At 43.9% G+C, this 27,437-nt stretch overlaps 1 protein-coding gene across 6 annotated transcripts in view; it reads left to right on the forward strand.

Annotated features, from left to right (window-relative positions):
- fcho1 (FCH and mu domain containing endocytic adaptor 1) overlaps positions 1-27,437 on the forward strand; it is a 64,485-nt gene that overhangs the window by 19,903 nt on the left and 17,145 nt on the right. For 4 of the 6 annotated variants that reach the window (XM_082511186.1, XM_082511183.1, XM_082511184.1 and 1 more), the window contains exons 3-12: positions 10,387-10,478; positions 14,701-14,775; positions 18,166-18,307; positions 18,516-18,668; positions 23,512-23,616; positions 24,889-24,945; positions 25,046-25,144; positions 25,876-25,972; positions 26,137-26,254; positions 26,342-26,366. In XM_082511186.1, the coding sequence (XP_082367312.1) occupies positions 10,387-10,478; positions 14,701-14,775; positions 18,166-18,307; positions 18,516-18,668; positions 23,512-23,616; positions 24,889-24,945; positions 25,046-25,144; positions 25,876-25,972; positions 26,137-26,254; positions 26,342-26,366 (963 nt within the window). The remainder of the gene's footprint in view (positions 1-10,386; positions 10,479-14,700; positions 14,776-18,165; positions 18,308-18,515; positions 18,669-23,511; positions 23,617-24,888; positions 24,946-25,045; positions 25,145-25,875; positions 25,973-26,136; positions 26,255-26,341; positions 26,367-27,437) is intronic. The other 2 variants (XM_082511188.1, XM_082511187.1) reach the window with 2 other exon arrangements.

A 27,437-nucleotide genomic window follows, 5' to 3' on the forward strand; every position in this document is an offset into this window, starting at 1 on the left:
AATCGCAGTGATCTTGAAGGTTGCATATATTTTGTGCCTCTGCGCCTCACAGTCCTGACGCAGCACAAACTCAATCTAGTCTGTTCCCAGCTTATAAACGAAATATTACATTTGATTTGATGCCATCACCTACAAAGTTGCACCATTTAGCATCGTTTTACAGCCCCGATAAAAAGTTTAAGACCACTTGAAAAATGGCAAAAAAGTCTTATTTTGCACGGTTGGATGTTAACAAGGTTCCAAGTGGAGCTTCAACAAGAAGAAACGGGAGAGAGACGAAACATTTCTTTGAGCATGCGATTCGTTGACGACAACGCTGAAACTGATACAGGCCGTTTTACAGCTGATCAACAGTTCAGGACCACACCTAAAAAACAAAAACGTTATTGTTGATCACTTCAAAAATTTGTTGCGGCATCCTTGATGCAAGTGTTTCCATGAGGTGAGAGGGAGCATTTCTCCAAGACGGCCGCATGAAGCGTCCATTTTTGTAACTTCCCCAAAGGTTCTCTGTTGGATTTAGATCAGAGATGCAGGATGGTCCAAAAGAGCGATGTTATTCTCCTGGAGGAAGTCCCTTGTGTACTGTAGCGTTGTCCTGTTAAAAACCCAGTGGTTACCACACAGACGAGGGCCCTCAGTCACGAGGGACGCTCTCTGCAACGTCTGGACACAGCCAGCGCCCGTTTGACGCTCCTGCACCTCCTGAGACTCCGTTGTTCACCTCACGGTGCACCTCAGCAGCGATGGCACGCTGCGAGAGACCCTGCTTATGCAGTTCAACAACACGACCATGTTCAAAAAGGTTTTTTGCCTTTGCCATCAGAGCGTCATGACAGTGTGACGACCTGACAGAAAAGGACAATGGATCCACATTGTTGCACAGATTTGGCCTTTTAAAGGTCAACTGGTCCTAAACTGTTGATCAGCTGTAGATCAGCATGTTTCAGTTTAACAGTTGTTTTCAATAAATTTCTTCTTGCTGCATGTTGAAGCTCGACTTTGAACCTTGTTAAGATCCAACCATGCAAAGTAACATTTTTGAACTGGTCTTAAACTTTTTATCAGGACTGTATTTTAGAAAATAGCCACATAATCTGAATTCATTACTAAGCTGACCTGTATTAGCTTCTTTAATAATATTCGCTGCAGTGCTGTATAGATCTCAGAAGGCCAGTGTGCGTGCTTACCAGGGGAATTTAGAAGAACTGCATCAGAGAAACCTTTAAAGCTCGGCGAGCGGTGCAGCTCTGTACAGTATAAAGGACAGCATTGTCTGCTGTCGTCTCTTAAAAATGCCTCCTTTGCCTGCAGATATGTCTGTTTGCACAGAAACGCTGCACCCACTGGACTTTTATTATTGCCTGCAGCTCAGTTTAATGATGCCAGTGTTGCTGCCCTGCCATCACTTTGAGTCATGTGGGTTTCTTGTGGGGTGAAGATCTGTGAACACACTGAGAAAATCTTCCTGCTTTCAGGGTTTTCCCCCCTCCTCTCATTTCATCCCTGCTCCTCTTCTCCCTGCCACCTCCTTTCGTCCTTGCTCAGTTGTTCATTTTAAAAAATGCTCTGTGCCAGGTTAGAATAGGAGCCAAGACCGATCAATATGAGACTCGTTAAATCTGTTTTATGTATGGCAGTAATCTCCAAATATTCGTGTTCCTCGTGAACTGACTGCATAGTTTGGGTTGGTTAACAATTAAATAAATAGTACATATATCTATGTGTACATGACATAAGAAAATCAGCAGGCAAAATAAAAAGACGCGCTTAAAGAGGTGAATTTGCTCAAACCGTCCTACTCGTCTGCGATGATGAGCCTCTGCTGCAGCTACCTGCTGCTGACGTTATTGACACCTCTCTGCTGTGGGAGCGTTCACGCCGCTCAACCTGCTCGGTCAGCAGAAAGTTTCTGTGAGTCAGCGAAAGTCGCAGCAGCTCTGACAGACCGGCCAATCAACTGGCTCCGTGATAGTCTGACGCAAGGTTGTAAAAGTTTACAGCTACTGTCAACAGCAGCCCGTCAGTGCAGGACAGTTCAGTGCATCACTGTGTGGTGCTGACCTGTCACGTTTAAATGATGTTTTGCTCGTGACTTGTGAAAACTGCTACAGCATAATAAAATTGATCTGTGATGACTGGAAATAGCTGGCTTTGCCTTATTGCAGACAAATAAATGCACTGGTTCTCTAAAACCAGCAGAAGAAATTTATTCTGTACATAATTCAGCAAAGTACAAATGTAGTTTAAACCAGCACGTGTTGAAAAAGGGTCTTCCTGTGGGTGCTGGGCGAGGCTGGATATGAAGAACTTAAGACGTGCAGTATCACTGCGGCCTTCATACGCCATGCTGTAGACCAGGGGTGTGAAACATAAGGCCCGGGGACAGAATTGGCCTGCCAAAGACTCCAATCTGGCCTCTGAATAGCAGTTATAAAGTTTAGACATTTAACTTTATTTTCCTGCTGATAAACCACGACAGCCATTCATACAACACCTAAGTAAACGAGTCAAATCGAAATAGTTAAATACCAGAAAGTTGCTTTTTTTCACAATTTACAATAGAAAATATTTTTTTTAACATTTATTTTAATTAATTACTATTTTATGACTTTATCATGTAGAAAAACTGAGATATATTGAAATTGCATTTCTATTTCTGGAGTTAAACTTCTTTGCAGTAACAGAAAGGAGCGTTTGTGTGTCTGTGAAATAAGTTTGACTTCCCTGCGTTAGACTGTTTGGGATTTCTAGAGGAGGTGTGTTCCTGGTGCTACTATGTGTCATTTGTTTCTGCTTGTTTCTTACTATTGATGAAACAATACAACACAATGTGTTAAAGAGCAGGAATATGCTCAGACACTGGATCCATCCATCTGTCAGACTGCACAGTCATATTAGGCAGAGCTAAAGGCACAGCTCTCGATATTGTCAGAAAAGGGAACATTATATCAGAAAGCCTGAGCCAAGCGCTTCACCTCAGTATGCTTAAATTCTTGGGGGAAAAAGAGAAATCTACAAATGCAGTTCCTGAGAGTCCTTTTGTGTCTCTCTCTGGTCCTTTTGTGTGCTGCGAGTTAGAGAGCACAAATAGTCCTAACGCAGGTAAAACCCGCTGCCGATTCTAAAAAGCAGAATATTTCTGAATTAATGTGACGTTTCTAAAACCACCAGCCAAGAACCGCAGGCATCCAATCAGGTGAAAGCAGAGGATTTCTTGCTAATGCCTCAAGCTGTCTTTGGCTCATCTGTGTAGGGCACCATATAATCTTTTACCCTTTCTGTCATTTGCCAATCAGCAGCACAGGTTAAACAGTTGAGATGCACAGGAATACGTTTGTATTTGTTATAGAAGCAGCTGTGAAGACGACCGTGCAGCGCAAAGTGCAGCTCAGCCCAGGTTCACCGTCTGTAATTAGTTTCATAAATGCCTGGAAGAAGTCTGAAGATGTGTCTAATTAGAATCAAGAGAGAGCAGTTTAAACACACACACACACACACACACACACACGTCGGGTATTCATATCTTATGGGGACATCTAATTGCAATCATATTGCTTTCCCTAACCCTTAATAACCCAGCTGTAACCCTGACACTAAAACCACATTTTGAGTCACTATTGCCTTCCAACTCGTGGGGACCTGGATTTTGGTCCCTATAAGGGCTGTTGGTCCCCACAAGTATAGTAGCATTCCAATTTTGGGTCCCCACAAAGATATGAATACATGCTCTCTCTCGCACACAGAAGCCGACATTACACTGAAATGATGACTAAGATAAAGAGCTAATACTGTCTGAAACAGCAGGCTTATAAGTTCAGTTATTTCAGTGTCGTCTGCTTCAGACGCAGTAGCGGGTAAACTCTGGGGACTTGCTAGACTAAATCCTCGCCCTGTTTCACACTAAAGGTTTTGTCTGTTTTAACAGGGAACAGCATTTTTAGGTCATGTGAGCCACGTTATTCTTACATCCTGTTTATATCCTTATGAACATGTCGTGTTCACAGGAAACCGTTTGAGAAATACAATGTAACACTAAACTCTGAACTCACTCTAAACATTGTTGCCATTTCGATGAAAGTGACCTCACAGGAAACCTTCATGCAGCCTCTGAGTGAGCCATGAGAAGACTGAACTTCTCTTCTTCTCACTTGCATGCAGTTCACAGCAAACCCTGTGTAAGAGCCAAAGTCAATGTTTATGTTTTTCCTTTTTGTTTTGGTGGCACAGGTGTATAGCTTTACCTGCGTCTCAGGTGATGGTATGTGGGTGTGGTCACAGTCTATTTACCTGATGTCGGTGTTCGCAGCAGGTGTTGGGTGAGTGGTTTGTGGGCAAACTTTTCTGTTGACCGTCATTTTTTGGCACACCAGTTAATCCATGCGCTAGTTGTAAATTGATTGAAAGCGCAAACGTTTGTTTTTGTTTTGTTCTTAAAATAAATGCGCAAAGTACAAGTTCGACTCATTATGGATTATTGGAGGCGCGTCACAGGGACACAACCAACTCAGCCGGCCGCGGCTTTATTTACGGATGAAAGTCGCAACACCCTGTGAGCCTCTCTCGTATGTTGGCTTCCAAAACTGCCAAATCAGTGATGGTCAGTTCACTCATCAACACGCTTGATTTTAAACCACTTTTAGAGGAGTCTTCCCTGCACCACCTTCCCTGTTAACAAATCTGAGCATTTCTCCTACTGACCTTAGTGTCCCGACAAGTCTGTGTCTTCATGAGAAACTTGGACACATACAGATTTGAAACCCTCCCTCGTCTCCTTTTTTCCGCTCCTCATTGTCATGGTAATGGCTCCATCATGCATGACCAAAGCGGTCAGCTTAATTGATGAAAAAGAGATCAGCGAGAGGTGGGAAGAGAGGGGGGTTCGCATATATCAGGCATGAAGGCTTTTCTCGCACTGAAGGCTTTAAGGAATACTTATTGCTAACCTGCATATTTATTGTTTTTATTCTATACAGTAGTTTAGTTATAGCGAATGAATCAAAGCAGGAAAGCACCAAAAACCATGATGTTCTTTTCAACCTGATCTGCACTCGCCCCGTTCATTCTGAACTCATCCTGAAGTGAAGATGAATAAATTAATCCCTAAACTTGTGCAGCGGGATCTATTTTCAGCTGCCGATAACATTTGGATCTCTAGTGGGTTTTTACTCGTTGCTGAAAATTGTTTGTGGGATTGACTGAAAAAGAACCACAGAGCCCATAACAACCAACATGTTATGATGTGTTTTAAATAGAATTGGTGGTGGTACAACTTTGCTTTCAGCACAAAGGAATAAGTTTCATCAGGCTTTGAATTCATGCGAATGTGTCTAATATTAGCATTATTTTCTTTGGGGGTTTTTTCCATGGGAGATCTAAAACATAGTTTATATTTAAAGATTTTCTTATGGCATACAGTTTCCCAATCATCAGCATTTCATATAATCAGTAACGACCCAGTTCATCCACGTGATCTGCTGCAGCTGAGGACACATGATCTGAATATTCTAGTTTTCAGGCAGTCGTCCCCTGAAGAGACGATGGACAAAGCTGAAACTGTCTGACAGCCCTGCTGGCGGGAGAGCCTTTTATTTCCTTACATCAACAATGAGCTCTTCCATCTAATGTGAAAACTGCAAGACGACAAAAAAAGACCAGCTGTCGCAGAGAATGAAGCAGATTTGGAAAATGCGCTGCTTTCTCTGCTAAAAGTGGTTTGTAAAGCAAACCTGAGGTGAAACGTTGCCGCGGTGCAGAGAGCAGCACAGAGTCACACAGCTGCTCCTGAAAGTCATCGTGTTGAACTAACTGTACATGCAAAAAGTGAAAGAAATGGTTTAATTAAATAAAAAAACAACCTTCTGGTCCGTTCGGTGCACGCTTGTCACGGTGAAACTTGTCACTGAGAAACGACCTCGTCTTTGTCAACTTAATCTGCGATCGCCGAGTTGTCGGCTAAACGGGAACATGAGTAAATATTTGAGCCTTAGAGAAGGTAAATGCAGACAATTCAATGTGCTGAGCAATAAGCTGTTGTAATAAAGTTCGTATCTCTCCTAGCACAGTTTGCTCAGACTCGCTTCTCACATATTCAAATGTTCTTAAGGACTGTGATCATAATCAGACACGGTGCTCACCTTATAAGGCACCGTGACAGACTGTGGGGAAGCTCTATTTGCATGGAACTGAGAGGTGTGTGTGTGTGTGTGTGTGTGTGTGTGTGTTGGCAGCTCACCTTTCTGTGGCACGTGTAAAGTTTCTGGAGGAAGGAACGAGTCCTGCATGACATTAGTCCAACTCGCTGTTTATGGACAGTGAAAGTCAAAACATTCAGCCGTTTGGTGAAAACACGGATCTGAAGTTACGAAGGACAGAAAACAGGATGTAGGCGTTTCATCGTGTGCTCAGTACAACGAAACCACTTTGTGTGAAGTTAAAGGACTGAGTCTTTATGTCAGGATAGTGTAACCAGTCAAGTCTTTGTTTTTTTTAAATTTATTTTAAAATTGTATCTTGCACTAGTTTTATTTCTAAAAGCAAAACGGGTTCATCCAAACCATAAACTGAAACTGGTTTTAAAGAGTTGAATATTGGCCTAAAATTAAAATTGTCTTGTGTGTTTGCACTTAGATTAACCCTAATGTTAGCTTCTAAGGAGCTGGAGAGAAAAGCGACCGAGAGGCTTCTCGGCTCAGAGGTGAAACGTCTTAAAGAAACTTTATGAAGTCTAGTCGCTTGACCTGGATGTCTGAGAACCTACACAGATACATTAAGAGTAAGATAAAACATCATGTTAGTGAATGTACTCACAGATGTACCCATATGAACCTATGGGTGAACCTAATCTTTGCTTATGTCAGACACAGGATCAAAAGTTAAACTGATTGCGGCTCCGCTGATGATTATTCTGATGATTAAGCTGCAAATGAGTTTCTCTAATCTTCATGTTTGAGACTTCACAAAGCTTGTTTTATCTGTGAAACAGCATAACTCGGACTTTACTGAGGCACAAAGAAAATACAAGGTTAATTTTTTCTTCTTTATCAGCTGATTGACTTTTTCACCCAGATCTGATCTTGTTTTGATCCTTTTGCAAAAGCAGTGACTCATAAATGTTGTCAAAATTCAGCAACATCTGTATAGCTGCTTTAAGTGTGTGTGTGTGTGTGTGTGTATTCATATCTCTGTGGGAATCAAAAATTAGAAGTTTACTTTACTCATAGGGACCAAAATCCAGGTCCCCACAAGTTTGAAGGTATTTTTGAAACTCAAAATGTGGTTTTAGTGTCAGGGTTACAGTTGGGTTATGGGTAGGTTCAGGGTCAGCAGCTGGGGAAAGCTTTGTGTCAATGAGATGTCCCCACAAGATATGAAAATGAGTGTGCATGTGTCTCTTTTATGGCTATCATAAAAATAAAGCTCAGGGGACGTGACCGTGTGAGAAGCTGACTTTGTTGTGTGTTTTCTGACAGATGCCAGCACCTCGTCTGAGATCATTCTCAGCTGTTTTTTCCTTGTCCTGCTCCTTTACGTCTGGTTTGTGCGTGCGTGTGATTTACTGATGACCCTTCCTTGGCATTCCAGCCATTCCCCTGGTACCTGGGAAGTGGTCTGTTCCCCAGCGCGATATTTTTAGGTCCTGCGAAGCAGCTGTCAGCGTTTCTGCTTGCACACACAACCCTGCTGTCTGCTGACTGAAAAATGTGGTGAGGCTGAAGATGCAATCTGCCTCTGCCTCAGTCGGGCTCTCATCCAGATTACATAGATGTAATCGGAGGGAGGTTTGTGTAATTACAGCGGCGATGGGGACGGTGCTAAATCTGCTGAGCCATAAGGTGTGCGACTGATCTCACCAACAATCCAGTTCTGTGTTTGTTTGTGCTTCTTTCACACAACACTGAGTCATGTTGGTCCTGCTGCAATCTGAGCTGAGCTTTCTGCTCCACAGAGGAGCAGAAAGCTCAGCTCAGATTGCAGCAGCCGCTCGCAGCCCGAGACGTGGCGTAGTTGATCCTGGAATATCAGCACGAAGCGATCTGTTCAGTTATCACAGCTCATGTTGGAACTAAGAGCAACAAATGCCAAATAATAGAGAGAGAGGTGAACAGTGTGGGTCCTTTGTGTGATAGTCTAACATTTAGAGTGTGTCTCAGCTGGTCAGGCTGCTTTTGGAGTAACTATCTATGAGCACAAATTGTTGTACCTGAAGAGGACTGGTACTGATGCTTATACAGCAACGTCTGAAGGTGTGCTACACGAACATGTTGTTTCTTCATGCACATGCTTTCCAACTCGTAGGGCTTAATAACAAAAGAAAGAAAAGCAGTCTTTGAAAGAAAATTAAATTATTTTGATGAATTCATTTGCAAAAATGTTTTCAGAAGGCTGCGTGTAATGATATTCACTAAATGAGTGGCACAGTGTATTCAGTATAAATGATTTGATGCTGTGCGATGCTGCAGGGTATAAATAAAAATAAAACTGTCAGCGATCAGAACAAAGTGACAACGAAAGAAAACAGCAGTGAGAAGAGTCAGTAGCTGCAGGGACCCGTGAGGGACGGCTGGATTTAAACCGCTGAAACTTACAGACGGTCACAGTGTGAGTGTCCTGTGCTACATGTGCTTATGGAAATCCATCCGAACACTACCGATAAAGCACATTAGTTATTCATTCATAATTAATGTCAATAAATTGTTCTTTTATTAACTCGACTGTCTGTCGACCTGCAACTCACAAGAATCACTGATCCTCCTACGGGATTCACACGATAACGAACTGAGAGGTTTTCACCCCGATTGATCACTTTTGTTGTTTTACGGGCAACAACCTGAGAGTTATGAGTAGGGATTTTAGGTTTTATCCGATACCAGTACCAAACCGGTACTTTTGAAACTGTGCCGGTGCTTAAACGGTGCTCGAACCGGTGCTTAAAGAATCAAGAACACAAAATTGGTCCAAAAACCTCTCATGTTTAGCTGTTTTCCATTTTTTCTTTGGTCATTTTAGCCTTTTTGGCCAGGGTGAAGGGAGCATCTGCCATCAAACAAGAAGACAGCCGCATGTAGCTATGGTGATGTTTGCTAGTTCACCTTACATGCATTAATGTAATAACGTGGTTAGCCTACTCAACGTAAATTACACACGAACAACATTAAGCTACTCACGCAGAGAAGAACGGCTGCTGCTGCATCATCATCCTCATCATTTCTGCTACACTGGCAGGGCTAGGGGCCAGGACTCTCCTCTTCGGGGTTTTTGGGGATGTTGCTAACTCCGGGTCTGATAACAGACACCGCACCCGCAGTAGATGTGCTCGGTGTGAGGTCTCGCAGCAAGCTATCAAATACGGCGCATTTCTCGGCTTTTAAAAAAAACGCTATGCGTCGCCAGGTGTTTGATCAGATTTGAGGTGTTACCTCCTTTGACAGTATCACAGTATCAGCTTAAAGCACTTGTTGCTGCTGAGTTTGCATCTTTTACTGTGAAGTACAGCCAGACTTTGACCGCTTCGCCTTGGGCATCTTTAATCTGTAGCTCTGCTCTAAAAGAACGTACGTACCTGGACCCGCCTACTACGCTTGCAAAGGTAAAATGATTGGCTAGAATCCAAAGTGTGTGACATCTCAGGGAAATAAAGCACCGAAATATGTGCGCTGCTTTTCGGTCTGGTTACTACCGTTTATGTCAGAACCGGATACCGGTACCCATCCCTAGTTATGATGGACTGTGAGTCAGACGAGCTTCTGCACACAGATGCTGTGGTTACGTTTAACTTGAAGTTGTGCTGTTCAAATGCTAAAATGCTGTGATATGACAATATGAAGACCGTCGAGCGGTAAAGCAGTTTAAAAAGTGCATCAGAGAGACACTCGTGTTATCAAAAGGAAACTTTAAACACGCAAAAGGTCTTTTTGTGAAGCGTTGAGTTCCCTCGTGCACTGATGACCAATCGCTGTGATGTTTTGAGGGAGAACAAAAGAAATGAGTAATATTTGTGGCCATATGTTAAATGACTTTTGCCGCCTTTGGAAGCGCGAATGCTCGAATAGCTTTTCTATAACTGAAGGTCACGTGTGTGTAACGTGCAGGACTGGCTTATAGAAGGTGAGCGATTTACCCGTCATGCCCACACGATTCATTAACTTCTTTTAATAATTTCTTTTTATCCAGATGGTAGAAGCTGGTTTCATTTTTACTTTCACCCTGAACCTTTGAGTGTCTCTGGTGTTTACAGCAGACGATCAGGAGAAAAATGTCTCAAACTCGAGCGAACTTGATTCTGAGGCCCCGACTGGCATCGCTTTTGTTACTTTTGCCATGTTGGTTTGCTGTTTCTCGACTTACTGCTAACAGACGTGTGTGTCTGTGTGTTATTTTCGGCAGGGGGAGAAGAATGCCGGCTTTGATGTGCTCTACCACAACATGAAACATGGCCAGCTGGCAACCAAGGAACTCGCCGAGTTTGTCCGAGAGAGGTGAGGTTTGTGTGTATTTGTGAATATCTGTGTGGGAGGTGGTGCAAGTGATGAGATTTGGGTGGAAAATCCACCGTTCTTTACTACGTACATGGATATAAAGATTGTGCCAAGTTGGAAGAAATACTGGAAAATACCAAAAAGCATTCTGATCTCATCTCTCAGTATAACAAGGTGTTCAGATTCATCCTGTCTGCAGATCGTGTACTGTGGAGCACACAAGTCTGTCTGTGCTTTGACCTCTGACCTCACTATTCTGCTTCTTTTGAAGTGCCTGTTTCTCAAGCACTCAGGTCTGAGCACTGTATGTGGATGACCTCTCATCATAGCTCGCCACAGCAGGCGACACACTGCACGCTGCAGTTCTGAACTTTTTTTCTATCATAATCCGACGAGCAGAGCAAAACTGCATGACGCCGTTGGATCGGACATGGCGCCATCTATACAGTCAGGTCACATAAATATTTGGACAGAGATGACTTTCTTCTAATTTTGGTTCTGCACGTTACCACAATACGTTTTAAACGAAACAACTCAGTGCAGACTTTACGCTTTAATTCAATGAGTTGCGACAAAATAAAGCATTTTAACAGTCTTTTCATTTCAGGGCCCAAAAGTAAACGAAGAAACTAAATAACTGAAAATAAAATGCTCATTTCTAATACTTGGTTGAAAACCCTTTGCTGGCGTTGACGGCCTGGTCTTGAACTCATGGACATCACCAGATGATGGGTTTCCTCCTGCTGGGCCTTTACTGCAGCAGCTTTCAGTTGCTGTTTGTTTGTGGGCCTTTGTGTCTGAAGTTTAGTCTTCAACAAGTAAAATCCACGCTGAACTGGGCTAAGATCAGGTGACTGACTTGGCCATTCAAGAATATTCCTCTTCTTTGCTTTAATAAACTCCTCAGGATCTGTGTTATGAAACGCTGCCCAACCAGTTTGACTGTATTTGAGCAGTCTGTCTCTGGACACTTGCACCTTGCAGTGAACCCTCTTATTTACTGTCATGCAGTCTTCTCTTTGCGGTAGGCTTGGATATCGATACGCCGACCTCGAGGAGAGTGTTACTACTTGGTTGGCTGTTGTTAATGGAAATAATTCTGCGATCATCCACCACCGTTATCTTCCGTGGACATCCAAGTCTGCGTTACGAAGTTCAGCAGCGCTAAATCTTTCAAATGCAAGCACCACACCTCAGATTAACTCCAGGTGATCGATTTCCTTAATCAACAATGACATAATAAAGGAATTCCCCACACCTGCCCATGAAATGGCCTTTGAGTCAATTGTCCAATTACTTCTGGTCCCTTTGAAAAGAGGGTGGCACATGTTGAGTGTGGGTGCCCTCAAATGAAAGCTGAGAGTGTAGACGTCTTGTACACGTCTATTGTATAACAATAATTGGAAAGTGTTTAAGGAAACGGGTAAAAATGTATCCAGATGTATATATTTACACCTAACTGTGACAGTTTTTACCTCCCTGTGGTGTGCATGTTCAAATTCATCAGGTTATTGTCCATTAAATACATAGAAAGCCACTTAATATAATGTGGCCTTCTCCTTGTACACTCAGTCGAGGCAGCACCCTCACATAAACCAGAGTGCTTCTACTCGTGAGACACACCTGAGGTCACCTGCTGTGTACACCTCTCTGACTGTTGGGTTTCTCTGTGTGTTTTATTGTAGGGTCTACCTTACAATATAAAGCACCTTGAAGCAACCGTTGTTGTGATTTGGCGCTGTATTAATAAAATTAAATTGAGCTCTGCGGTACAAAATATTTTCCTTGTGTACATGTTTACCACTTTAGTAATCAGTTACTATGCATGTAGACACAGTGCACGTCTTTGGGACCTTTTTAAATGGTTTGCAAACTAAAATAAATCAGTCAGATGAAATCTAGTTGTCATTTTTCTTAGCAAAATCAGCATGAGCCATCTACGAGTCAGTAATAACTGGTGGTGCCATCGTGTCTGGGATGTAAAAACGGGACAGTTGCACACTGACACAAAACTAAGTTGAGAGTGTGTAACGTCAAATACTCTGTCAACTCATTTGTGATTTGCAGTTAGCACACTGAGGGGAGTAATGAGGAGTTTGTGCTCTCACAGCTGGATGCTAACGCGTACAGAGCACACTGTCAGACCAGCGATATAATCCTGACATCGATTCAGAGTGCTGTGCACATTCCTCACAGGGGAAATTCACTTATCTGCTTGGAAAGCAGCAGACAACAAATCAGCAGTCAGGAAATGAAATAGCACTGTGGGTGAAACCGTGTGCGATCCTGCAGGATGGAGGCGAGGCAATTGTCCTGATAAATTTCCTCAATCTTTCTCTCTCGCCACTTTCCCGAAAGGTCATTTTGATATAAGAGAGTCTATGAAACACTCGGTTAAAGTACCAGAGCAACCCTTCAGCCACACTATCAGGGTTTCTGCATTCTCTGCATAGCACTGTATTTACTTTAAGGAAGACAATCTGATTGGCTAGAGCTTGGAGTCTGAGGATAGACGACGGTTGTCTAAATAAAATGTAGCAGAGATCAGCCTTTAAATATATCATTCAATGAGCTAATTAGTTACTAAACATCACAGTGGTCATTTATTATAGAATTATGTACTGAGAGACTTTAAGTTGGAAACTGTGAACAACTGTATCTAACAGTGTGAGGATCTCATCCTGGAAATAAAAAGTATTTGGATTATAGTTGGTGGATGTCCTACAGACACTGCATTAAATAGACATTCATTACGCAGAAGAAGAAGAAGCAGCAGCACATGAAAGTGTTGGGCCGGACGTGTTATTGGTGAATCCAGGTGTATAAAATGAAGCACTCAGCCGGTCTGTCTTTACAAACACTTGTGAAATAATGGCTCATTCTAAAAAGCTCACTTACTGTGGGATTGTAATAGGATGGCAGCCCGTTTGTGAAGTTTCTTCCCTCTTTGATATTCCACAATAAGCTGTAAGTTGTGTTATTACAACGAGGAAGCAAATAGAAAAAGCAGCAACTCAGCCATAAAGTGGCAGACCACATGAAGTCACAGAGCGCCGAGGCGCACAGTGTGTCACAGTACCAACGCTCCAAACTTCCTCTGGCAGTAACGTCAGCACACAGTCTGTGCACCGAGAGCTTCCATGACTGAGCAGCTCCTGCAGGTGTCATTTGTAGGTGTACCGTGATAACTTCACTCTGGGATAAAATAACTGGTCATCTTTATGGGAACCACGAGCCATGGAAGGCTGGGCAAAGCACAACAACAAAAAACAGATTTTAAGCCTTTCTAATAAAAAGTAACAATAATAAACAAAACTTTAAAGCACGACCGTCAACAGTAACATTAATTCTCTATACGTGCTGTGTCGACACAGATCAAATAGAGCCCCCATGAATTTTTAATAGGTGCAGTTTAGTATCCAAAGATATACAGATGTTCACAAGGAGCACTAATGTGAGATTCCATTAAAATAAACCACTTCTGAAACTCCTAAAACATCAAACATTTAACCTGTTACCACAAATCAAGCCTTGTCTTTGGCCTCCTACAGAATAGAACTGGATCCTTTCGGATAATCAAACGCCTAAAAAGGTCAGTTTAATTTAAGATATAAGTAATAACTTGTGAGACTGATTCAAACTCTCTGCACGAGACGAAGAGCAACGATAAGTCTGTTTGTTTACGACTCTCGGTTCTCCTCTGCAGCAGGTTCCTCTGTTCTCGGGATATTTGGATCGATGTTCCTCTGCTGTCCCTTCAGGGTCCACAGATGGTTATTAAAGTTTTATGGCCAACCTTGTAAACATCTATTTATCATTTAAATGTGGCTCCTTGTAACAGTTACCCAACACAGATGAAAATTAATCTTTATCTCACAGACTCTGACTCAGGAGGCAGATGCCCGGTGTCTGGGCCAAAGTAAGCTCTAGATGGAGAGCATAACATATGAGGCCATTAGCTGATGCAATGGCGTTGTGAGGAAGTGCTACTGGAGTGCATTTGGTTTATCGGTCTAAAGGGTATTTAGATTAATTTACATTTCAGGGGGTTTGTGCATCATTAGTCTTGTCATGCTATTAGGATAACAGGAAGGCTAAGAAAAGGTGTGCAGCTCCACCTTGCAGGCATACATGCATATGTGGATGAGATATAAAATTAGTCTAGCCACGTGTCCTGTTCATGCTTACGTATATATGTTTTTCTCACTTTCTTTCCCTAAAGGGCTGCTATCGAGGAGACTTACTCTAAGTCAATGAGTAAACTAGCTAAAATGGCCAGCAATGGAAGTCCACAAGGGTGAGTACCTCATGTACGATATATAACAGCAGGACAGCGTCCTGTGAAGGGGTTCAGAAAATTACTGTATAGATTTTATTTCCCAGAAGGTGCTGGTTTGGTAATTATAGATGTGATGGTCATATGGCTGCATATGAGATATGGATGAGCACCATCTGTGGCACCAAATGCCCACATTTGTGATGCCATTCAGCCTATATCGTTCCAGTCATGTCGTCTACTCTTTGATGGATGATATTTGTATGTTTAATTACCTTCTAGGACTGAATCACTGGACACGATTACACAAGTCTGCAATGGTTCAAAAGTTTTTCTGTATTTGTTTGTTTTAAAGCTGATTTGGCTCATGTGGAAATACTTTGCTGTGCTAATCATATTTCAGTAACATGATTAGAGTGTGTGGATTGTTTGGCTGTTGTCAGTCAAATCTTATCAAAACACAACCAAATAAGCTGAGTTTTGTTTTTTACTTCACATTATAAGACAACAAACAGTTTTCTTGGCATTATTTAGAGTTTAGGTTCAGTTTTTAAGCTGCGTCGTCTGGTAGCTGCGTGTATACTCCGTGCTACATTGTTGCAGTCCAACATCACTGCTGTGATTATACAGTGGGGCAAAAAAGTATTTAGTCAGCCACCGATTGTGCAAGTTCCCCCACTTAAAATGATGACAGAGGTCAGTAATTTGCACCAGAGGTACACTTCAACTGTGAGAGACAGAATGTGAAAAAAAAAATCCATGAATCCACATGGTAGGATTTGTAAAGAATTTATTCGTAAATTAGGGTGGAAAATAAGTATTTGGTCACCTCAAACAAGGAAAATCTCTGGCTCTCACAGACCTGTAACGTCTTCTGTAAGAAGCTTTTCTGTCCCCCACTCGTTACCTGTATGAATGGCACCTGTTTGAACTCATCATCTGTATAAAAGACACCTGTCCACAGCCTCAAACAGTCAGACTCCAAACTCCGCCATGGCCAAGACCAAAGAGCTTTTGAAGGACACCAGGAAAAGTATTGTAGACGTGCACCAGACTGGGAAGAGTGAATCTACAATAGGCAAGCAGCTTGGTGTGAAAAAATCAACTGTGGGAGCAATCATCAGAAAATGGAAGACATACAAGACCACTGATAATCTCCCTCGATCTGGGGCTCCACGCAAGATCTCATCCCGTGGGGTCAAAATGATCATGAGAACGGTGAGCAAAGATCCCAGAACCACACGGGGGGACCTGGTGAATGACCTGCAGAGAGCTGGGACCAAAGTAACAAAGGTCACCATCAGTAACACACTACAACGGCAGGGAATCAAATCCCGCAGTGCCAGACGTGTTCCGCTGCTGAAGCCAGTGCATGTCCAGGCCCGTCTGAAGTTTGCCAGAGAGCACATGGATGATACAGCAGAGGATTGGGAGAATGTCATGTGGTCAGATGAAACCAAAGTAGAACTTTTTGGTATAAACTCAACTCGTCGTGTTTGGAGGAAGAAGAATACTGAGTTGCATCCCAAGAACACCATACCTACTGTGAAGCATGGGGGTGGAAACATCATGCTATGGGGCTGTTTTTCTGCCAAGGGGACAGGACGACTGATCCGTGTTAAGGACAGAATGAATGGGGCCATGTATGGTGAGATTTTGAGCCAAAACCTCCTTCCATCAGTGAGAACTTTGAAGATGAAACGAGGCTGGGTCTTCCAACATGACAATGATCCAAAACACACCGCCCGGGCAACAAAGGAGTGGCTCCGTAAGAAGCATTTGAAAGTCCTGGAGTGGCCTAGCCAGTCTCCAGACCTCAACCCCATAGAAAATCTGTGGCGGGAGTTGAAAGTCCGTGTTGCTCGGCGACAGCCCCAAAACATCACTGCTCTCGAGAAGATCTGCATGGAGGAATGGGCCAAAATACCAGCTACTGTGTGTGCAAACCTGGTAAAGACCTATAGTAAACGTTTGACCTCTGTTATTGCCAACAAAGGTTATGTTACAAAGTATTGAGTTGTATTTTTGTTATTGACCAAATACTTATTTTCCACTCTGATTTACGAATAAATTCTTTACAAATCCTACCATGTGGATTCATGGATTTTTTTTTCACATTCTGTCTCTCACAGTTGAAGTGTACCTCTGGTGCAAATTACTGACCTCTGTCATCATTTTAGGTGGGGGAACTTGCACAATCGGTGGCTGACTAAATACTTTTTTGCCCCACTGTATATGCAACAAAGCACACTTCTGCACACTCTGGTCAGTGATTCGTTTTAGTCAGACAGGGCTGTGAGAGCCCTGCATCATTGATTTCCACATACATCGATCAGCCATACCATCGATGTTCTTGGTCTGCAGCGGTCAGTGTCTCTCAAAATTGGTTCGAGGAAGGAACAGACGTACCAGCGACGTGGTTGTAGGCAGCCAAGCCTCACTGATGTGTGTCGGGAGTGAAGGCCGGCCTGTGTGGTCCCATCAACAGACGAAAAAGTTCATGCTGGTTCTGATAAAAGGTGTCAGAGGTGCTCAGTCAGGGTGTTGACTCCTGTCCACAACTGAAAGCGCCAACAATGTTCTTCAGAACTGGACCACAGAGTAATGGAAGAAGACTTTCTTTTATATCACATGGATCGTCAGATGCATGTGCCTCATCTGCTATCTAGCAGATATCTGCATCAGGCCAGCGGAGGCAGTGTGATGCTTTGGGCAGTGTTCTGCTAGGAAACCTTGGGACCCGCCATCTATGTGGATTTACTTCGACCCGTACCACCTACCTAAGCATTTTTGCAGACCATGTGCACTTTTTCATGGGAAACGTATTCCCTGATGGCTATGACCTCTTTCAGCAGGATAAAGCACACAGGCACAAAGCAGGAATGGTTCAGGATCGGTTTGAGGTTCATAACAACAAGTTTGAGGTGCTTCCGAATTCTCCAGAGCTCAGTCGAGTCAATTGTTGGTGGGATGTGCTGGACAAACGAGTCCCAATCCGTGGAGGCCTCACCTCCCAACTTACTGTTGCTAACATCTTCAGACAGCACACCGTCAGAGGTCTAGTGGAGTCTGCGCCTCGATGGGTCTGGTTGTTTCGGCACCAAATGGGACCAACAGAATATTAGACAGACTGTTATGCTTGATGTTTGAAGGAAAATCAATTTCAGTGATCTCTGAGTAACAAAATGAGAATAAATTTGTGTAAAACAATAACTGCAAATGTAATTTTACATTTTTGGTCCTGTTAGTGATGATAAAAACTATTAATATGGTGCCCGACATGAACAAATATACCTATGAAATACTCAGTGGTCCACGATTTCTTAAGCGTAGTGGAAAATGTAGGAGTCTTTAGGACAACAGTGGAATTACATGTTGATTATCTCTTATTACTATCTGCATATTTTCCAGGACTTTTGCTCCCATGTGGGATGTTTTCAGGGTGTCTTCAGACAAACTTGCCCTCTGCCACCTCGAGCTGATGAAGAAGTTCAACGATCTCATCCGCGATATCAACAAGTACGCAGACGAGCAGGTCAAAATTCACCGCAAGGTACGTATCTGAAGTGAGGGGGAAAAAAACACTTCACCCCAGTCCTGCCAGCCCTGATCAGCTCTTTTCTCAGAGCATATCCAGTTACCATCCTTTCCTTCATGTAATTGGTGCATTTGCCCTGAAAAGAACTCGGTACAATGATCCCCTGCACAGTATGTCCATATGTAGGCTTTATTCTTTATGCATGTTTATGTGTATCAACCAGACTAAGGAGGAGATGGTGGGGACGGTGGAGGCGGTGCAGGTGCTTCAGGTTCAGAGCGGACAGCTTCAGAAGTCCAAGGAGGGTTACCACGCCAAATGTTTAGAGCTGGATCGACTCAGGAAGGAGGGAGGTCCTCAGAAAGAGCTGGAGAAGGTTCGCCTAACCTTTCTCACTGCAGAAACCAACTGCAAAGTGTCCCATGAAATGAAATGTTTCTGTTGTTGCAGAGGTTTGTTGTTGTTGCAGCATCATCTCACTCAGAAAGTTTGAATTAGATTCTATAATTTAAAAACATGAATGCCTGGGTGATGTTAAGTCTCAAGCATGAGAAATCTCTTGTTTTAAGTAAATATCAACTAGATAGAGAAGGTCTGCAGCAGCGTGAGGGAGCCAGGCTACATATTTCATGCTGGCCTTGGAAAATCTCATAAACTGAAAGCGTGGCTCGAAAAGGAGTTTCAATCAACTGAAGAATATTTACCAAAATCCACTGCTCAAAAAAAATAAAAGAACAGTTTGAAAACACATCAGATCTCTCGGTTGGATTTAGGTCGGGCGGGGTGGGGACCAATCAGTGGTATCGGTTCCTTCATCCTCCAGGAACTGCCTGCATGCCCTCACCACGTGAGGCCGGACGTTGGCGTGCACGTGAAGGAACCCTGGGCTCCTTGCACCAGCGTAGAGACACGTAGTGGGTCAGAGCATTTCATCCTGGTACTTGATGGCAGTCGGTGCTGTTACCTAGCCTCGTTAGAAAGAGCCGTGACAAGACCAAAAACATTTCTCAGGTGCAGAAATGTCCACAAAAAGTACTCATTAAGTCAGAGTAACACAAATGTACTAATAGAGCTGTAACTAATGTAAGAGTATACAATAACAGGAACATTACAGAATATCTTTACAATAAAATAAAAACAGCCAGCATTAAAAAAAATACTGGAACATAAGTGTGGTCAGTTAACTGTCATTAATTAGTCATAATTATCAGTTCTCTTCATGATGGAGACTGGATCTCTCAGGATCTAGTGATAAATAACAGCTACAGCGTCTTTGTCAGCATCACAGATAAAGTTTGGTCTGATTAAATTTGGGAAACACTTGATAATCAGTAGATTGTACGTGTGTGGGTGTTTGCTGCAGAACATCTGATATGACGTGCTATTCTGACTTTGTCTGGTTATAAGCTGCCCACAGCTGTACACACTGGTCTCTCCTTCCTCTGCAGCTGACACTGTAGGCTTGTATCTCTCATCTCCTGCAAGCTGGTTTATTTTTTTACACCAACTAAAATGTTATTTCTCAGGAAGTGGCTGCAGGAACCTTGAAGAACTGCAGATCTTGGTATCGTTTAAAATACCCAACTTTACACATTAAATGCATCCAATGCATACAGCCTGGTAGAAAAGTAGATTTCCTCATCATTGCAGCTGTGTTATAGATGATTTTATTTATTATTCTTCTATACTGGAATTTCTTTATTTATATTTTAAGAAATGATCTAAAGATGTCAGTGCCTCTGTGCTTTACTCCCGTACACTGTATGGATTCAGTTTGGTAAACCTGGCTGTTGTTTGCTGAATGTTTTTAATCATTTGGTCACTTCTGTCTCCTAAAAACTAACATGGCAGCAGTCAAAGCGCAGCTATGGCCGTCTTTCGTATACAGCCTTTGCTAATCTGTGGCCACAGGTCGTGGTAGTTCTGTAAAAATTAACATTTAAAATATATTTGCTTGCAAGTTCATTAAAACTCATATATTAATAATCTTGTCAGACCTGTCAAAGAACTGCGTTTTGATGAGGTTTAGATGGGAGCAGAGAATCATGGAGCGAGGAGCAGCCGGCCGAACAAACTAAATGCACAGCTGTCTTTCAGAAGAAACGCTTCCTGGAGTCTGAGGTGCTCTTTGGGAGGGATACGTACTGGTTTATACACCCAGAAACTCCAAGGCCCCTCTTCTGTGGAACCAGCTTCCAGTTTGGATTCAGGAGACAGACACTATCTCTACTTTCAAGATTAGGCTTCAAACTTTCCTTTTTGCTAAAGCATATAGTTAGGGCTGGACCAGGTAAATGGTAAATGGCCTGTATTTATATAGCGCTTTACTAGTCCCTAAGGACCCCAAAGCGCTTTACATATCCAGTCATCCACCCATTCACACACACATCCACACACTGGTGATGGCAGCTACATTGCAGCCACAGCCACCCTGGGGCGCACTGACAGAGGCGAGGCTGCCGGACACTGGCGCCACCGGGCCCTCTGACCACCACCAGTAGGCAACGGGTGAAGTGTCTTGCCCAAGGACACAACGACCGAGACTGTCCAAGCCGGGGCTTCAGGTGACCCTGAATCCTCCCTTAGTTATGCTGCAATAGACGTAGGCTGCTGGGGGATTCCCATGATGCACTGGGTGTTTCTTCTTCTCTCACTATGTGTTAACAGACCTCTCTGCACTGAATCATACTTAATATTAATCTCAAGCCCCTCCCTGAGCCTGGTTCTGTCGGAGGTTTCTTCCTGTTAAAAGGGAGTTTTTCCTTCCCACTGTCGCCAAAGTGCTGCTCATAGGGGGTCATATGATTGTTGGGTTTTCTCTGTATGTATTATTGTAGGATCTACCTTACACCTTACAGCTGGCCCCAGTGTTTTCTGGCATCTTCAACTCCTCACTGCAGGCATGCCATGTGCCTGCCTGCTTCAAGTCCTCTACCATAATCCCTGTCCCCAAGAAACCTAGGATCACTGGACTAAATGACTACAGACCCGTGGCTCTGACATCTGTGGTCATGAAGTCATTTGAGCGCCTAGTTCTCTCCCATCTCAAGACCCTCACGGCCCCCCTCCTGGACCCCCTGCAGTTTGCATATAGAGCCAACAGGTCTGTAGACGACGCCATCAACATGGCCCTACACTTCATCCTGCAGCATCTGGACTCCCCAGGAACCTACGCCAGGATCCTGTTTGTGGACTTCAGCTCTGCCTTCAACACCATCCTTCCAGACCATCTCCGAGGCAAGCTTTCCCAGATGAATGTGCCTGACCCCATCTGCCGGTGGATCACTGACTTCCTGACGGACAGGAAGCAGCACGTGAGGCTGGGGAAGAATGTCTCGGACTCCCGGACCATCAGCACCGGCTCCCCTCAGGGCTGTGTTCTTTCTCCCCTGCTCTTCTCCCTGTACACCAACTGCTGCACCTCCACCCACCAGTCTGTCAAGCTAATCAAGTTTGCAGATGACACCACCGTCATTGGGCTCATCTCTGACGGGGATGAGTCTGCCTACAGGAGGGAGGTTGAACGTCTGGTGTCCTGGTGCAGCCACAACAACCTGGTGCTGAATGCCCAGAAGACAGTGGAGATTATTGTGGACTTCAGGAAGCACACAGCCCCACTCCCCCCCATCATCCTGACTGACACCCCCATCACCTCTGTGGACTCATTCCGCTTCCTGGGTACCACCATCACCCAGGACCTGAAGTGGGAGCCCACCATCACCTCCGCCATCAAGAAAGCCCAGCAGAGGATGTACTTCCTGAGGCAGCTGAAGAAATTCAACCTGCCAACACGGACGATGATGCAATTCTACACCGCAATCATCGAGTCCATCCTCACCTCCTCCATCACCGTGTGGTACGCTGGAGCCACTATCAGGGACAAACAGAGACTGCAGCGTGTTGTGCGCTCTGCTGAGAAGGTGATTGGCTGCAGACTCCCATCTCTGCAGGACCTGTACACCTCCAGGACACTGCGGCGTGCAGCCCGGATCTCAGCTGACCCTTCTCACCCTGGACACAGTCTGTTTGACCTGCTCCCCTCAGGCAGGAGGCTCCGGTCCATTCGCACCAGAACCTCTCGCCATAAGAACAGTTTCTTCCCCTCTGCTGTTGGACACATGAACAATAACCGTACGACTGTTCCCACCACTAACACATGACCCTATGCTGTGTCACTGCATCATTTCATGTTTGGCACTGATCACCACCTGCACTCATGTATATATGTTTCTACGTAGCACTTTTAATTCTTATTCTCATGTATATATCTCATGTATATCTCATGCACATATCTTTCTTTCTACATAGCACTTTAATTCTTATTCTTATTGTTTGCACTGAAGCACCGCAGCAAATTCCTAATGTTGTAAACCTCAACATCTGGCAATAAACCCATTCTGATCTGAATATAAAGCACCTTAAGGCGACTGTTGTTGTGATTTGTTGCTGTATAAATAAAACGGAACTGGATTGAATTAAGGCGGCGCTCCCTTTTCAAAAGACTTTGTTCATGTGAAGGTATCATGTAAAAACAGTCTGTGAACACACCAACAGGAGATGTCTTTAAAACCTTGGCAGGTGAAAGAGGACGAAGATTCACCAAAATTGAATTCAAATCTGACAAAGAGAACAAAAAGGGGAAACGTGGTGACATAACTGCGTCTCTAATAAAGTTCATGAGAAAGCTGTAAAATCCCCGTTTAACTCAGGATACTTACTGGCCCGTAAGCCTTCAATCCAAAAAACGTTCCTTTGGTTAAGACTCCTGTGTCTGTCTGCTTGTGTTGAAAGAGCGACGTGATCAAAGGCTTGTGGTGTAGACGGGTTACTATTCTGAAGCAAGCTAGAAAGAAAGAACCTGAACACACAAACTAATCTGTAGTTATCGTAGTAGGACTCAAACTGCCATCAGAGTTCATCACTGAGAGCTCACAGGTGAGCCCTTTAACAACTGTCAACACTCAAAAGTGTCATAAATATGTTTTGAAAGTAGCACGTGGTCACATTTGAGAAGTTGTAACAAAGTCGTTCTTATTTCAGGACAGCCAGCTGATGACTGGTTACATAATCTGAGTATATGTGATGTGTTCCAGCGTTGCTGCAGACATTTTTTAACAAATCTGTCTCGTTCTCTTGTGGAGTCATTTACTTTTGTCCGTCTTGTGATCGAGGGTCAGTATTTAACGGCCGTTGTCTTTTTTCCTTTTTCCCCTCACTAGGCGGAGCTGAAGTCAAAGAAAGCAGCCGAGTCGTTCGCGCTGTGCATCGAGAAGTACAACCGCGTGGGAGGAGAGTTTGAGCAGAAGATGAGCGAGTCCGCCCAGGTCAGCTCCGACTCCAGCTGGGCCTAAAGCCACTTTTATCTCTCTCTCCCACCCTCTGATTTACTGATTTATGCATTTCTGCTTCTCTCGGGCTGGATTTGTCTCTCCGTATCCTCCCACCACACGAGAACTCGCTCTTATCGGTTCGTTTGTCATCCTACATCCTGCTTTGCCCAAAAAAGGAAACCTCTGCCCCCGACTCCTAAACACCCACCGACCTGTGCACACATCCCGCAACCCTGCTCGTTACCTTTAATCACCGGCTCTGCACTTCCATGGTTACTGCTGCTGTTACCATGGAAATCTTCAACAAACCCCGTTGAGCGGCTTTGTGTTTTAGATTTGAGATGGCGACAAGAATCTCAGCGACCAATTATCTGTTGTAATAGCTCTGAAGGAAAAGGTCTGGTAGTAATTATGAGGAAGTACTTGGAAGAACAACGTGTCAGGAGACGGTCGTCCGGGTGGAGGAAGGCTGCTTTTATAAGATCAAAATCCTTTAATTCGACCAAGAGAAGAAGAAAACGCACGCGGTGTGTGTTCACGCACATTCCTCCTGCAGGAACTGTAAATATGAAACCCCAGAGAAGCCGAGGGCAGCGTGCCGTACACCAAAAACAACACCGGCTTTAGGGAGAAGCGTAAAGGTGCATTTTGCTTGTTGATGCAGTTGACAGACGGGCACCTTCACACGATACAAAGTCAGCGGTGAGGCATGAGTTATTGATTGGACCGCTTTGGCAACAGCCATCCTAAACGATTATTCGACTAACTGTTGAAGCTAGTTATCCACAAACTCACTGCCAAACTAAACCAAATGCACCAGAGATGGTTCAGACCCAGAGCAGTTTGTTGTGATGTTTCAGGGAGAAACCAGTTGCATACACAGAAGCGTTGCAGTGAAACCTTGAGCCGTGTCACAGTGCAGATGGAAATGAGGACTCTGCCTGAGGCTGACAGCAGCAGTATTTTATATTTGCTCTCCAAGCCCAGATCTTGCATGTATAATTGGAGTAAAGGAGCTGGCACAAGCTTGCTCATAAGCTTGCTTCTCCACCGAAAGCCAATTTCCCCTATATCAAGACAATTCCCCTGAAGCAGACAGCGACAAATGAGCTGGCTGAATAAAGAGCCAGATCAAACTCAAATGCTAAATCTTCTCGAATTATCGCAGGTTTAACGACCTGGCGAGCCGGTGCCTCCGTAGCTGGCTGACCGCCCAGCTGCAGCGCGGCTCTTTTTCAAAGGCTATTTCCATTTTATTGAATAAAGGTCGAGTTTGAAGAGTGTGGTGGCTGCTCGAAATGCAGAAAAAAACCAAGCCCCACAGTAAGTAGCTCTTAAATCTCAAACCCCACACGAGGGTTTTGGCGCCGTAAAGCAAAGGCTTTTCTTGTCTCACCATCTTTGTCTGTGTGTGTTCGAGCAGAAGTTTCAGGAAATCGAGGAGGCTCATCTGCGGCAGATGAAACAGCTCATCAAAGGTTACTCCCACTCCATAGAAGACACCCACGTCCAGGTGGGACAGGTACGCTGGAGTTCATGTGAAATCCTGCTCTCATATATTTCGCCTCGTTCTTTTCATGCCGTCTTTTTCTTTCATCGTTTCCTCCTGGAGTTACGTTTGTTTAAAGCTCGGTGGGAGAGCCGAGCAGAGCCACAAATCTGGTTCAGGATTTGTGGTGACAGCCGATGGTAGTGGACCGCACACGCTAGGTGTCCTTGCAGATGTGTCAGAGGTGGAATGGTGATTCCAGTGTTTCCCAGTATGACCATAAACAGCGTGTGCTCTGTTTCCTGCTTGGGGGGGTTATGTGCAGCTTATATTAAACAAACAGTGTTTGTGGGTAAATTAGAGCCAGGAACTGACACATCAGCACACAGACGCTGTAGCGGTGCGTCGTGGTGAAGAGAGAGCGCTTGATTTACCAGCCAATCTACGTCCCTACCCTCACCTGTGGTCACGAGCTGTGGGTAGTGACCGAAAGAACGAGATCACGAATAAAAGTGACAGAAATGAGCTTCCTCCGACGGGTGGCTGGCCTCTCCCTTAGAGACGGAGTGAGGAGTTCAGCCATCAGTGAGGGGCTCAGAGTAGAGCCGCTGCTCCTCCACATCGAAGGGAGCCAGCTGGGGTGGTTCGGCAATCTGACACGGACGCCTCCTGGGTGAGGTGTTCTGGGAGAGATTACATCTCTCCGGCGTGTCCTGGGTCTGGGTCAGTAACCAAATAAATCCTTCTGCTGTTCTCAACTGCAGGTTCACGAAGAATTCAAGCAGAACGTGGAGAACATCGGCATCGATAACCTCATTCAGAAATTTGCTGAACAGAAGGGCACGGGCAAAGATCGTCCAGGTACTGTGAGCTGGCTCGTCCAGTTAGGAGGAAACATTCAGCTGCAGAAGTTGCATAACAAAATATGAAGACGCCCACATTCATAACAGCAGCGTGGAAGCTGATTCACAGAAGCAAACTGTGACTGGCTTAAATGGATGGATGTGTGTGTGATTTTCATGCAGCTGCGGTTGGATTTGAGGAATACATGACAGCTTTGGCGCCCGAAGGAGGGAAAAAGAGTCGGGCGAAGGCCTTCAGGATACCCGGTCTGGGCAAGAGGGACAAAGAGCCAGACTCTGCGTGAGTGTGCGCATCAATGCTCCTAATAATACACATCGAGTGTCTGAGGGATTTTCTGATTCACCTGCGTGTTCGTCTTATTTGCAGCGATTCGGCTGTGACCGAGGCTCTGGTGAGTATTTCACAAAAGGTTTAAAGGCCTGTGTGTGCGTGTGCGTGTGTGTTTACAATGTGCCTGACGGTGTGGGGTTTCCTCGGTCTATTTCGGTACTTCTGGGAACAAACTTGTGCCAGAGGGGAAGTGCAGCGCTCCACGTGAGGGCACGTGTTTGCGTACACAACTCGGTGGATACGCAAAGTGCTGTAAACAGAGGTGTGTAGCTTCGGCCTGTGGTCGCTGCCACAGTGTCATCCAGCAGACTGAGACGGAGAGTAATCTAATTACACAGGTTTGGTTTCTCGATCAATGGACTTTAATTAAATCAGTGGCTGCTTAAAGTTTAGATATGAAATTGTGTTTTATTTAAAGGTTAGATTAGGTTATGATTAGATTAATAAGTAAACAAACAGTAAACTGTTTATTTTTTATTTAATTTTTTTTGTATATTTTCATTTTGTTTTGTTATCTTTAACCTCGTAAGACCTGAACTCTTCCACAGCATCTTAAATTTCTCTTTGATATTTGGGCTGATTGGGGCCCAAGAATGAAAAAACAAAGAATTACCAGATTTATTTTTTATTTTTTTACCTTATTTTTGTTTTTAAGAAAAATGAGAGCCACGTATGAGGATATTTGTTTAAAATTTTGATAGAACAGCAGCAGCATAACGTCCTCGTAAGTGGATATCAGGCCCATGTAAAGCAAAATTGAGTATTTTGGTCTAAATAACCCAGAATGAGATGTCCACACATGTGGACGCAGGTCCTAGGAGGTTAAATGAACTTTAAGAAGTTTGCAGTGGTTATCTGTAGGTAACTGGCCGTGAATAACTAAGTCTAACTAGCTGATCAGTTTATTCTCTTTCTCTTGACCAGATTTTCGTTAGAGATGAAGAAATAAGATCTTAAATGTACAAGTGAGGTCAGAGGTCAAATGTTATATTTAGAATCCCCGTATACCTGGATTATTACCTGAATGCTTCCAATACAAACAAAGGCAGCAGAATGTTTTAAGGATAAGAGACAATTTATGAACCTTTGACCTTATTTGACCTTTAAGAAAAGGTCAAAGGTTCAAAGTAAC

This window comes from Aulonocara stuartgranti (genome assembly GCF_965226115.1).
Source record: "Aulonocara stuartgranti genome assembly, chromosome: 17".
NCBI lineage: Eukaryota > Metazoa > Chordata > Actinopteri > Cichliformes > Cichlidae > Aulonocara > Aulonocara stuartgranti.